This window comes from Pleurodeles waltl, chromosome 2_2 (genome assembly GCF_031143425.1).
Source record: "Pleurodeles waltl isolate 20211129_DDA chromosome 2_2, aPleWal1.hap1.20221129, whole genome shotgun sequence".
In the NCBI taxonomy this organism is placed as follows: Eukaryota; Metazoa; Chordata; class Amphibia; order Caudata; family Salamandridae; genus Pleurodeles; species Pleurodeles waltl.
In genome coordinates, this window is record NC_090439.1 from 586385418 (window position 1) to 586398649 (window position 13232).

The following is a 13232-nucleotide window of genomic DNA, read 5'->3' on the forward strand; positions in this document are numbered from 1 at the left end:
AATGTGTAAAGCATTTGCACAACACACATGTGACGCAATATCCCCACCACAAAGGAAACACAACACCAGATTATATGAAAATATACTGTATTGTACACAACGCAATTATCAGACCAAACATCACATATCAGTACTATCCTGCTACCTTAGCAGTTGTCGGAACGTTACACATTAGTTACTCTGCAACCTAGCAGTAGTCACACATAACACACAGGTTACTCAGTGTTCTGCAACATAAGCAGTAGTCAGGAAAACACGTTATTGCATCACAGCACTTGTCATAAGAATATCATAAAATGCCCATTGTAGGAACATTAGAAAACATATGGCAAGTTAGAAAAACATATTAGCAAGCATGTCCATAAAAGGAACATTTGTATACACATATGTAAAAACATCAAACACAGGTAGGTAATATATGAATCAAACAAAAGTCTGTAGAAAGAACTTTGGATTGCAACTATATTGGTCCTTTAAACAGTACCTGGTTGGATGAAGGGACCTCCAGTGCCTAGAAGGCGTACAATGGGGCCCCCAGCGCTCCTATGCGTGAAACGGGGGCCTCCCTTTTACTCTGGGGTCAGAGGAGGGTGACATGCACCTCCTCTGTTTTATAGACAGGCCCCTCTGGGGACCGTGATTACTGGGGGCCCCCCAGGGCCTCAACTGGCCCTCACGAGTGGGGCCAAAGCCAACAAAAACAACTTGGGGCAGGAGGGGGGCACCACACACCCCCTCCGGTTTAATGACAGGCCCCTCCCAGGACCTGCGATCTCTGGGGGGGCCCCCGGACCTCCACTGGCCTTCCACCAAGGGGGGGGCCCACAATAATGCCCGTTTTACCTAACAGAAGAAAAAGAGCGTCCTGCTCCTAACGCAGAGGCCAGGGGGAAGGGGGCCCTCCCCTTGCCTTCCCCTGGTCCTGCCGTGAAGCCACAAGAAGATCGGACCCCTCCTGGGGCCCGAGCAGACACTCGCCTGCACCCGATGCGGTGCGCGAGTGTTCTTCCAGCTTCCCGGGCCGCTGCGGTGATCCTATTTAAAAGGGGCACAATGCAGCCAAGAGCCTATGAGCTCCCAAGGCTCCATAAGCGCGCTGCAATCAGCGCTATGGCAGCCGCAACCACGGAGAAGCACCCCTTATGAAGAAATGAATGCAGGGGTCAGGGGCCACAGCACCCTGCCCCTGGGGAACAGAATCTTAAGACAAGGTCCTCAGGTGGAGGCCCCAGCTACAGGCCAGCACAAGGGAAAGGCAGCAAGTGGCAAGTCCTTCACAGTGACCAGGCAGGTCACAGGTCAGCACAGCAGCAGCAGTCCATGGCGGTTCCTGGTGAGTCCTTTCAGCCTTTGGTGTCCAGTTCCAAGATGATTCCAAGAGTCTCCAAATTGTGGGGAAAATTCCCCTGTACTTATAGTCAGTTCTTACAGTGTTTTACAATGGTAGGGAGAGGAGGTTCCAGACAGTTACAACTGGTTCTGGGAGTGCCCCCTCTCTCCTTTCAGCACAGGCTCCAAACATCAGTGGGGGGTTAACGGCCCTATTGTGTGAGGCCAGGGCACAGTCATTACAAATGTAGGTGTGCCCCGCCTCTCCCTTCTCTCAGCCCAGGAAGACTATTCAGTATGTAGATGCACCTCTGTGACACCTCCACCCTCCCTGTGTACAGGCTGTCTGAGAAGTATGCTCAAAGCCCCAACTGTCACTCTGCCCAGACGTGGATTGGAGTCAAGCTGCAAAACACCAGAGTCATAAGCACAGATAAATGCGCACTTTCTAGAAGTGGCATTTCTGTGATAGTAATAAAAAATACACCCACACCAGTAAGCAGCATTTATTATCACCATCACAACCATACCAAACACACCTACGCTACCCCTCATAAATCAGACAATACCCCTTACACATAAGGCAGGGCATTTCTAATGCAATCCTATGAGAAGGCAGCACTCACAGCAGTGAGACACCAAGTTAGGCTGTTTGTCACAACTAGGACAGGCCATGCAATATGGCACATGTCCTGCCTTTCTACATGCATGGCACCCTGCCCATAGGGCTAGCTACGGCATACCTTAGGGGTGACTTACATGTAGTAAAAGGGGAGTTCTGGGCCTGGCAAGTAAATTTAGATACCAGGTCCCTGTGGCAGAAAACTGCGCACACAGGCCCTGCGCTAGCAGGCCTGAGACAGGTTTGAAAGTCTACTTCAGTGGGTGGCGCAAGCAGCGCTGCAGGCCCACTAGTAGTATTTAATTTACAGGCCCTGGGTATAGAGATACCACTGTACAAGGGACTTATAGGTAAATTAAATATGCCAATTAGGTATAAGCCAATCATACCAACTTTAGATAGGAGAGCACCTGCACTTTAGCACTGGTCAGCAGTGATAAAGTGCTCAGAGTCTTAGAGCCAACAGCGAGAGGTCAGAAAAACCAGGAGGAAGGAGGCAAAAAGACTGGGGATGACCCTGCGTAAGGCAAAAAGTCCAACAACTTATTTTTGGAAATATTGAAGCATCTTAAATTTTAAGTGTTACTATTTCCTAGTGTAATGGTACCCAGTTCCACCTGCTGGGATTAAAACTTGCATGCAGTTCACGTACAGAGCATAACAATGAATGTATAACTCACTGAGCAATCTTGATAGTTAATCCTGTTGTTGATGCTTATGTTGCTTTAGATCGGAGTTGGAAGAAATGATAGCATTTCAATCCCCAGAAGGTGTCATTAGCAATGATTTGCATTTTAGTCTTTTACCAAACTGAAGATGATAGCTTGCCAAAAGTAATTTGGCGAGTCATCTAATAATGAACACTTCTGACTAAGGGGCCAGTGCCCACATTTCCATCTTGAATTCATATCCTTTTGCATAAATAACTGGTATGGGATTAGGGCAGTGTCCTAGACGGAAAGATGCACGTACCCTGTGTCTTAGCATTCAGTTACAGGCTGAATCTTGTAGAGGAGGCATATGTTAAGCGTGCTAAAACGCATACCCGGGCATGATGTTGTGCCAAAAGAGTAAAGGTGTACAGTTCATAAAATGTGAGTCTGTTTTCTCTTCTCCACTTAGGTGCACGGCGGAATTTAAGAAATGACTTGCTGGTGGCAGCAGACTCCATCACCAATACCATGTCTTCGCTGGTGAAGGAGCTGAACTCAGGTGAGGATTCACTTGGCAGTAATGAGAGATATTCCAAGTCTTCTTTTAGCATCCTGGAGGACGTGGTTCCAAAAACCAGGCAAACTAGATAGAGAGGGTTCAGACGAAATCAGACTAGGTGCATAGATTGTTGCCGAGGTTCATCCACAGGAAATATATCTTGACATGCAATGAACCTATTGTTAATGTATCCAATTTAGACCGCGGCTATACATGTTATGGCCATTCAACAGGAACAATGAGCATGCCACGAGAGATCACACATTTGTACTACAAGATATGGACAGCGCTCTTGAGCTTCACTTCTTCATGCTTAAGTATCCCATCCAGCCAGTATTTTTTTTTTCATCTTGCATTTAAAGACTCGGCATATATCAGTTTATTAATTTGGGGCTAGAATAATGGAATTAGTAAATTAAGAGCCTCTGCCTTGGTACACACTAAAATATTTGTGTATTATGTAGCATATACTCCAACCTGAAAATGAAACTATGAGTTTTTTTAAAAAATGTGTTTGGTTTTATAATAGTGTTTTTGGTAATAAAAGGCCAACTGAGAAATTGACGTGGAAAACGAAAACAGACAAGTAGAATTTGTGCAGCATCATTTGATGACTGTAGTTGTTCCAGTTTTAGAATATGACCACATATAGTTTGCCAAATAAACCTGACTTCTTTGACTCAGTATTTAAACATGGCTAGACTCCCTTTGTCAAAAGGGCTTGGGCCCCACTACGGGATCTATACACATGATTTGTATTGAGTCCAACAGTTGACACTGGAGAGTACAGTGCACATATCCACCCCTGAGAATGCACAGCTAAACCCTATGCCCATAGCCTAATTCCTCATAGCAGAATGATGAGCTATTTATCTGAACAAATTCAGAGGTTCATGGAGGAGAACAAAATATGTGCTGGGATTCTTACTGGCCGTTTGAGAAAGGAATTTCAAAAATGGAAACTGACATTTTTCGCAAAGAATAGGTCAAGTGTAACTCACATTAAAAAAATATCGTGAAAAAGTAGACGCCGTGAATTTTTATTTAATTAAGACTTGGAGGACAGCCACAACCTGGAAGGCTGCTTCAGAGCTCACAGGGCGGGTAGATAAGTAGTCTTTGGCTCTCTGTAGAGCCATGCTGTGAGTAAGTTAGATGCTGGTAGTCTGTAGTCTTGCCAGAGTTTATAGTTTGTTTCGGCTCTGAAGATACTGCTTATCTAGTTGCTATTAGTGGACTACAGTTGTCTAGTCAAATGGACAAGACCTCTCCCGCAGCTTTCTGATTACACTTACCTGGTCATTCAAGTGATGTCAATTGTTCCATGTGTGACTGTCCTTGTCCTGTTCTTCAACCTTAAATGTGGATGGGGGGATGTGGGTTTAACAGAAAGACCTATTATCACGCGAAACCTAAACCAACCCGTTCTGTAGCTGTTGGAACTGACCCATATTGATCTACTGAAATCCATCTGCTAACAATGCTTTCACCTTTGCCAACGTTTCTTCCAGAAATGTTTGCTCAAGTAAAGGTCATAAACTGATGCGCTGTTAAAGAAATCGTTTTTATAAAGAGGTGTACCTGCGGCCATGTTCCCTTTTCATAATATGAGCTTCCAACGATTTATGCACTTTTCTTCCCTCAAGACATGCTGTCTTCCTCTACCGAGTTAAAAATGCAATGTGTGCTAATAAATCTCGATCGTAGGACAGTCATAGTAAATAATTTAAGGTCGTGTAATGTCAATACTCTACAAATATTAAATTACATGCACATGCTGGTACTCATACCTTTTTTTTTAAACTAAATGTAATTTTGTGTCTTCAGTACTGTTTCTTGGTCAGTCAAATTATTTTATGAGTTTATTTCATACAGTTTTCCTGCTATCCAGTTGTTTTTATATTATTTGGTCCCGTTTGTAAGAGTACTTTTGTAAGCATTCAACATCGCCTTGGTTCCCTGTGGATGGTTCCAACCCAGTGGTAAACAGAGGTATCCTGGATCCTCCTCGAAGCCAAAATATATTCACCAGTCCTCAGGGATACCTGTGGTTGTATGAGCTTTCCAAGTGTTTTTTTCACTGTTATTTCAAAGTAGACCTCCCAGTACAGAGACTGTCACAGTCTCAACAAGTATGCCAAACTGAATTCGTCCCTTGAGATTTCACCAGCACAGAAGACTAGCTTGCAATCACCCCAAAAAAGAACCCCCCCCACAACCACCATCACCAGATGGTCCTTGCTAGAAAGCCAATTTACTGGTTTTAGGCATGTTTATTTTATTGTTCGCATATTCAACTGTGGATACCTGGACTATAGTGCATTCCTTATATATTACTTACATGACTCAAAGCACCAGGACCAACTACAGTACAAACTGAGTTGTCCACATTGCAGTCTCACTCCGTATTAAGGGTAAAAAAAATAGCTTACATGATAGCAAAAATATATTTTAATGAATTAAATTCATGATTTATTAGCAATCCATTTAAACAAGTTAATATTTGTTTGAAGCTCCAGTTATTTTTATTATATGATCTAACATCGGTCCACAAAAAGTAAAATAATAGTAAAATTTGTTAGAAACTTATGTACCAATAGTAAAAGGGCATCTCTTCCCTTAAACAGATAAGTCAAACTGACTCATTTTACGATAAAAAGCTCATGCAGTTTTCGTTAAAATATAAATATATAATTTTATTTCCCTGCAAAGTCTTAGAATAAACCCCTGTTGTCATCTAATGATATGTTATACTACCAGATTCCAGTCCCCCTTGTTAGTTACTGACGTCTTAAGAACATTTGCTGAGCCAGGTGCCCATCACCCTCTTCCCACCGTCTCAAGGTATACTCGCAGCCGAGACTAAAGTGGAGTCTAAGGGGCTGATTTATTCCCTCTGTGAATATATTGTACTTCACCTGCCAAATTTAAAACTTTCTGTCAGCCTTACTGGAATTTCTCCCATTCACAAGAACCACCATCAAGGCGATTCCTGAAAATGTATTGGAATTTTGCCATATGGCTCTGTCAAACACTAAGGAGCCATACTGCAAAGTTTCAAAAGTTTTTTGTTATTTTCTTAAACAAAACCCCAAAGTGGGTTTTTGTAGTTGAAGATAAAAACATCAATGACACCCTCACCATGGGAGTCACCTCTCAAGGCAAGGGGGACATTTTTAGTGTTTTACTGCTGTTTACCACTAGGGTCCACACATCTAAATTGGGAGAGTGGACATATAGGGGGTCATTCCAAGTTTGGCGGGCGGCGGTCGCCGACCGCCAAACTTACGCCGCCAATTGGCCGCTCTGCGGTCAAAAGACCGCGGGGGCCATTCAGACTTTCCCGCTGGGCCGGCGGACGCCCGCCAAGGGAGCGCCCGCCGGCCCAGCGGGAAAGGCCCTGCAACAGAGAAGCCGGCTCCGAATGGAGCCGGCGGTGTTGCAGGGGTGCGACGGGTGCAGTTGCACCCGTCGCGATTTTCACTGTCTGCTAAGCAGACAGTGAAAATCATGCTGGGGCCCTGTTAGGGGGCCCCACGACACCCGTTCCCGCCATCCTGTTCCTGGCGGTAAAAACCACCAGAAACAGGCTGGCGGGAAGGGGGTCGGAATCCCATGGAGGTTCAGCCCAGCCAGGGGAAATCCGGCGGGAAACCGCCGGATCCCCTTTTCTGACCTCGGCTTTACCGCCGCGGTCAGAATGGGCAATGAAGCACCGCCAGCCTGTTGGCGGTGCTTCTGTTGCCCGCGGCCCTGGCGGTCTTGGACCGCCAGGGTCGGAATGAGGCCCATAGTCCTTTCTCAAGAAGTTTGGCCACGGTGGAGACAGAGTAGTCTCGGCAGTTGCAAAACTATGGTCCACCTGCATCTATATTTGGTGGGCGGACCATTATGTTGACATTAGGGGGTCATTCTAAGTTTGGCGGGCGGCAGTCGCCGCCCGCCAAACTTACGCCGCCAGTTGACCGCTCCGCGGTCAAAAGACCGCGGGGCCATTCAGACTTTCCCGCTGGGCCGGCGGGCGCCCGCCAAGGGAGCGCCCGCCGGCCCAGCGGGAAAGGCCTTGTAACACAGAAGCCGGCTCCGAATGGAGCCGGCGGTGTTGCAGGGGTGCGACGGGTGCGGTTGCACCCGTCGCGATTTTCACTGTCTGCTATGCAGACAGTGAAAATCATGCTGGGGCCCTGTTAGGGGGCCCCTGCACTGCCCATGCCAGTGGCATGGGCAGTGCTGGGGCCCCCAGGGGCCCCAGGACACCCGTTCCCGCATCCTGTTTGTGGCAGTGAAAACCGCCAGAAACAGGCTGGCGGGAAGGGGGTCGGAATCCCCATGGCGGCGCTTTACAGCCGCAGTCAGAATACCACATGAAGCACCGCCAGCCTGTTGGCGGTGCTTCCGTGGACAGCCACCCTGGCGGTCTATGACCGCCAGGGTTGGAATGAGGGCCTAAGTATACTCCGTCACCTTTGGAATGGAGTATGCCTATCACCAACGTATAAATCAGGCTCTAACTTCTGACCACACAGGAAGTGAGTGACAAGCAGAGGCATCCAGGCACACATCCATGGATGAACCACAGGCGCATAAGGATACAGCGCTTATTCCATGATGATGTGAGTAAACAAAGCATACATAAACAAACAAGGTGCATATGTTGCTGCATTCTGTAAAAAATAAACATTGCCGTTCATCTAGTGAATCTAATAATTGCCTTCCATAAACACAGGGAAAAGGAAGTTGATAAATGCCTCACAAGTGGAAGATACACAGTTTTACAACTAGGGCCTTGATGATGAATGTCTTGGTAGAGGCTGAGGTTTTACCACACCAGTTAAATACGATTTCCCTCGGGTGAGGTATACCTTTGTAGTAAATGCCTATTTTTCCAGGTGTTTTCCTCCCCCAACCCACTTCTATACTGATGCCTAAACGCCTAATCTCCCAATGTGTTTTGCCTTCATGGGGTCCGCTCACGAAGGCCAGTGAGGTACTGATGTTTATACAGCGCAGCCTGGTATTTCATCACCACAGTCACTATCTGGGAGAATGTTGTTACACATGGTTAACACGCGTTTCAGTGACGTCTCGCGACATTCTGGCTTTGTATTACAGAAGTGGGGAGCGAGACCGACAGTAACGTGGACTCCGAGTTCGGACGGACGCATTTCGACGATCTGGTCCCATCACCAACCTCTGAGAAAGCCTTCCTCGCCCAGATCCACGCCAGGAAGCCTGGCTACAGTTATAGCGGAGCAGCCACGGGCTCCCTTCGCGGTGACATGTAATTATATGCTTTTTCTTTACTTCCTCGTTGCACGCTGCAAGTTTGCTTCGCACAAAGGGGTGTTTTCTGTCCTGTGTTTCTTTCCTGCAGAGCCTGGCGTGCACGAGCTAACTCATGGGGGTACTTAGAGCATGTAACGCAGACCAAGCGATTTCTTTCAAGAAAATGGACCCGTTATTCCTTTCTGCGCAGGCGAAGAGGCTCATGGGACGGCCCTTGGTGTTCCATATTGTGTTAAGGAGACATCTGATTTGTCAATTAATATAGTATTAATGAGAGTAGGATATCATACGCCTAAAATATGGGATACTTTTTTGACAATTATTTTAAATTTTGCGACGAGAGATAATGGTTTGCATATCCTGTCAGCGTAGCAGTGAAAGTGTGAACACGAAAGGTATGCCATAAATAATGTTACAACATATTAGAGAGATGGGTTAAGGAGCGCCCCACTGGTGCCCCTGCCAAGAGGCTGAAGGGTCGCAGAGGTGTTTCAAGGTGGGTCCGCCGGGAGCACTAACATGCCTTGGATTCATCCTCCCATTAAAGCCAGATGTTCAGTTACTTACAATCTGACTCAAAAGAAGCAATTTCATCCTCACACAGTGCGCAGTAAAACGTTTAAGAGGCTGCTGAGACCCAGTTAACGCCACAGTTGTTCATAAAATGAAGCACACCATTGGAGCATCGAACCCCACACATATATTTACCTCGGAAAGTCATTTATTGCTCCCCTAAAAGGCCAGTCTAGTTACAATTTATTACATGTTGTGATGTGTGTTCAGTATCTCATGACTTTATTCATAATGAAAAGTAATTTACATTGTAATTACGGTGCGGAGGGGCAGATTGATCATTCCCAGCGGTCATTTCAGCACAAGGACAGCCATGGTGGTGTATTCTACTGACAGAATCATAGCTGGCGAAACAACCTTTATAAGTCTGTGCCCTGCATGTAAAGGTGCAGCTGACAGCACACTTAGTAGCTGTGGCGTGAGGGGAGGAGGTGCATTCCACGCATCCAGGACAGTGTTCACATGTAAATCCAACTCTTGGTTCCTCGTGTAGGACCTTCGGTGCCAAGATTTCTAGCTGTCTGGCAGGTCCGTGATTAGCAATGTAACAGTATTAAATGGGACAGATACAATGAAGGCAACAATATACTTACTTTCAGGGGCAGCTCCTTCATAAGGGCGGAGGAGCGTCACCCCTCGCCAGCAGCGGCAGCTGCAAACTTTTTTCCCCCGAAACGATCATAAACTGTGTTTATGATTGTTTTTTGGGGAAAAGGGATGGGGCCACGGGGGTGACGAGAAGTGAGGAGGAGCGCTCAGCACTCCCCCTCACAGTGCATGTGTGTTTGGCTGGCCGTCTAGGGCCGGCCAAACACACATGAGCACAGGGCTCTCTCCAGCCCAGCAACACGGTTGCCGGGCTGGAGAGAGCCTACACAGGCTCCCAGTCTGCCTGGCAGCGCCCTGGCTGGGCGCTCCCAGCCAATCCTACACTGCTCTAAGCAGCATCAGGATTAGGGCAGGCTGGGAGCCTGTTCCTGCCTGCAGCGAGATAGGAGGAGGCAGAGGAGCGGTGCAGTAGCGGAGGTAAGTGTTTTTTAAATTATTCTTATTGTTTTATTTTATTTAATTGCCCCACACGCTCCGCCCCTTTCAAATAGTGCGAGCCGCAACTGCTTACTTTACTTTTAGTGTATTATCTATCACATGTAGACATTTGCTCAGGCAAAGGCTCATGCAAATCTCAAATAAGTAATTGGGGCGGCTGAGTGCTGAAGCATCTCTAATGCAACATTACACCCTAAATAGTGTCACCACTCTCTCGAGGTCATTACAAACTGTTTCTAGTCCTTAACCTTTGGCATTCTGTGAATTGTCACTTTTTTTTGCTTCCATTGAACTAATTAAACTAATTCACTTGAAATCGAAAATTTGTAGGTTTAGGACTGGAAACAGAGTCCTTAATGGCCTTGAGTGATGTGGCCACCCTAACCTTCGTTGTCCTTTGACTCAAGTTTATACAGAGATGGCCTCACCATCTAGGCTGTGGGAAATGCCAGTTCTCCCCAAAGCAGTCAATAGTAATTTTCTACTTCGCGCAAAATGCGGAGGATTGTAATAATCAAGTAATGTAACATTACATTAGGTTCTGTACCATAACATGAACTAACACCCACTGCAGCTCTAGTTTAATTGCAACGTCTTTGATTTGCGACATAGCACATCAGAAGATTTGTAGATCCATAGCTTATGGTAGATGCTCATTGACTTTGAATTTAATATGTGTTTCAGTAGTTGAAACACGCTGATACAAAAGCTTCAATACCAGTTTCACATTAACAGTTGGAAATGTTTAGCCTGTTTTCACGTAGCATTGAACTGACCAAAGTTTCACTTAAGTACACAACACACTTTGTGTATGTAAATTCCACATCTTGTTTCACTTAATCAGGGACAACTAGTGGTGGGATATTCTACAGACAAAGGTAGACACCCACAAACATGTAGTTTTGTGGGTATTCAGTAATCTCACAGGTAATTACCCGCCCTGGTAGGTTGCATACACTTGCTTATTTTTAAAGGTAAAAATAAAATGCCTTTCCGGGGGGTTGTAGATGAGTGTACACCCTCATATTTTTGGAATTGTTTGAGAATTCCTGTTTTTAAGGTGTTTGATAAAATTCATACCTAATCCAAGGATAAATGGAGTGTTTTGCAGAGAGCATTTTACTCAAGTGTGAGGTGCTGTACCTAGGGTAGTATGATATATGAAGTCCAGTTATGACTAGATTACAGAAACCAGGATGTGTCTGTCCTCATACACAATCAGTGTAGATTTCTGTCCTTCATTAGTGCTTGGCTGGCCTGAAGATTTTCCTTAGCCTTCTGTGGATTCAACATTCTGAGTCCAATCACAAAGTCCACTACATCCTTCTGGGGAGACTCTGAAGTTCGTTCCCACCCTTCTCTGACTAAGGTGAGTGGAGCCCGCACCAGGTGTCAATACAGAAGCTCAAAGGGACTAAACCCTATCTCCTTGTATGGAATCTCTCAGCAGCTAAACAAGACATGGCAGGACAAGATCCCACTTCCTCCTGAGGTTCTCTGGTAGAATTCCAATCCTGCTCTTCTGTGTCTTGTTAAGCCGCTCCACCAAAAGGTAGGTTTCTGGGTGGTGTGTTGTGGAGAAGTTGTATGTGCACACTAGCTTCTTCCCCCATCTTTCTCATGTAGGAGGAGATGCATTTGGTTCCCTGTCAGAAATTACCATCCTTCGAAATCGGACCTTAAAAAAGTTCCCCAAGAGAGCACTCGCTACCACCTGTGCAGTAATGCACCTTAGAGGTAGAGTTCTGGGTATCTGGTGTCATTATCCACCACAACCAAGATATAATTGTTGACTGATTGTGAGGAAAGGGGTCGAATGGACAAATTATGTCTATTCCCACCCGCTGAAATAGAACACCTACAACTGTTAGAGGCATTAGTGGTGCCTTAGCCCTCCCTCCTGTCTTACCACTGATCTGGTACATGGGAGAGGTTCTGCTGAGCCTCTCTGTGTCTCTGCACATCCCTGGCCAATAGAACAGAGGGTCCAACCCTGTTTTTCTACTCCCCAAGTGCCCTGTGCCATGCCAGGGACATGTCATGGACAAGTGACAGCAGGAAATTCCTGTGCACTAATGGAACCACTGGCCAATTGCTAGTTCCTGGCTCACTATAAAGGTTAGGGTTCAGCCAAGCCAATATAAACGTTTTTCCCTAGACATGTTGTTAAAATCCAGTCTTTCGCTATGTGGATGTTTAATTATCAACCCACGAACAAGAAATATAACTTTGATATCTAAAGTAACCAATAATGCTCCAACCACAGTATTCACATTCTCACAAATATTTATTAAAACACATAAGTTACTATTGACATTTGTTGATATAATTCATCATCCATTGAACTAGATACACTATCCAAAATGTTTAGTCCAAAAATAACATACAAAACAACTGACTACAATCAAAGTACTCAAAAAGGTGATTGTGTTGACGCAGTGTTTGGTGGATTCTTGACCTTTATCTTCAGGCCCAATAACTGAATTAAAACCATAGAATCTTTCCAGGAGTTTATATAATGTATATTGAAGTCGCCAGGCTTTCACCCGGACAGTCCGTTTCTTTCCCAATGTGATAAAGAACTAATAATTAAGACTGTTATTTTAAAGAACGCGACTCAGATTTCACATGGGTAAACCAACTTTAGCAAGTCTGCTGTTCCTTTCCTGCCCTGAGCAAGACCACCGCTATGTATAAAGAAAGGAGCAACGGTTTGTGTTCTGGGTGGACCCTGAATTTAATTAGAAACACAGGGCAACGTATTGGCAGCCTTAAAGACCTTTTTCGGTTTGTAAACTAGCATATATAATAAGCTATGTGAACTGCGCTGAATAAACAGGTAATTAAAAATGCCACTTTAAGGAGCAATTTATTGACTACTGAGATCTGCATTATCATAGCAGTAGTCACCGTCTTGGACTTGAAAGAACTTCCATGTCCTTCCTTCGCATGATCCGCCTTCCCGGACACACTGTGAGGATTTGGGTGTACTATATGATATAACTGTGGGGCCTTCTCGTGCAGTTCACTCTCAAATACCCTCTTGGGTTCAGTCAGGCTTATTTACTTAAACTCAAGCTAAACCCTGCTTAGCTGTGGCTGCAAGCAGTAAGGCTTAGCAAAGGAACTGTGTGTAAAGCATTTAACAGCACCAACAACAACG

General features: G+C 45.5%; 1 protein-coding gene across 18 annotated transcripts in view; it reads left to right on the forward strand.

The window, feature by feature from the left end:
* DTNA (dystrobrevin alpha) overlaps window positions 1-13232 on the forward strand; it is an 892688-nt gene that overhangs the window by 843917 nt on the left and 35539 nt on the right. For all 18 annotated transcript variants that reach the window (XM_069220106.1, XM_069220107.1, XM_069220103.1 and 15 more), the window contains 2 exons: window positions 3074-3163; window positions 8276-8444. In XM_069220106.1, coding sequence (XP_069076207.1) covers window positions 3074-3163; window positions 8276-8444 — 259 coding nt within the window. The remainder of the gene's footprint in view (window positions 1-3073; window positions 3164-8275; window positions 8445-13232) is intronic.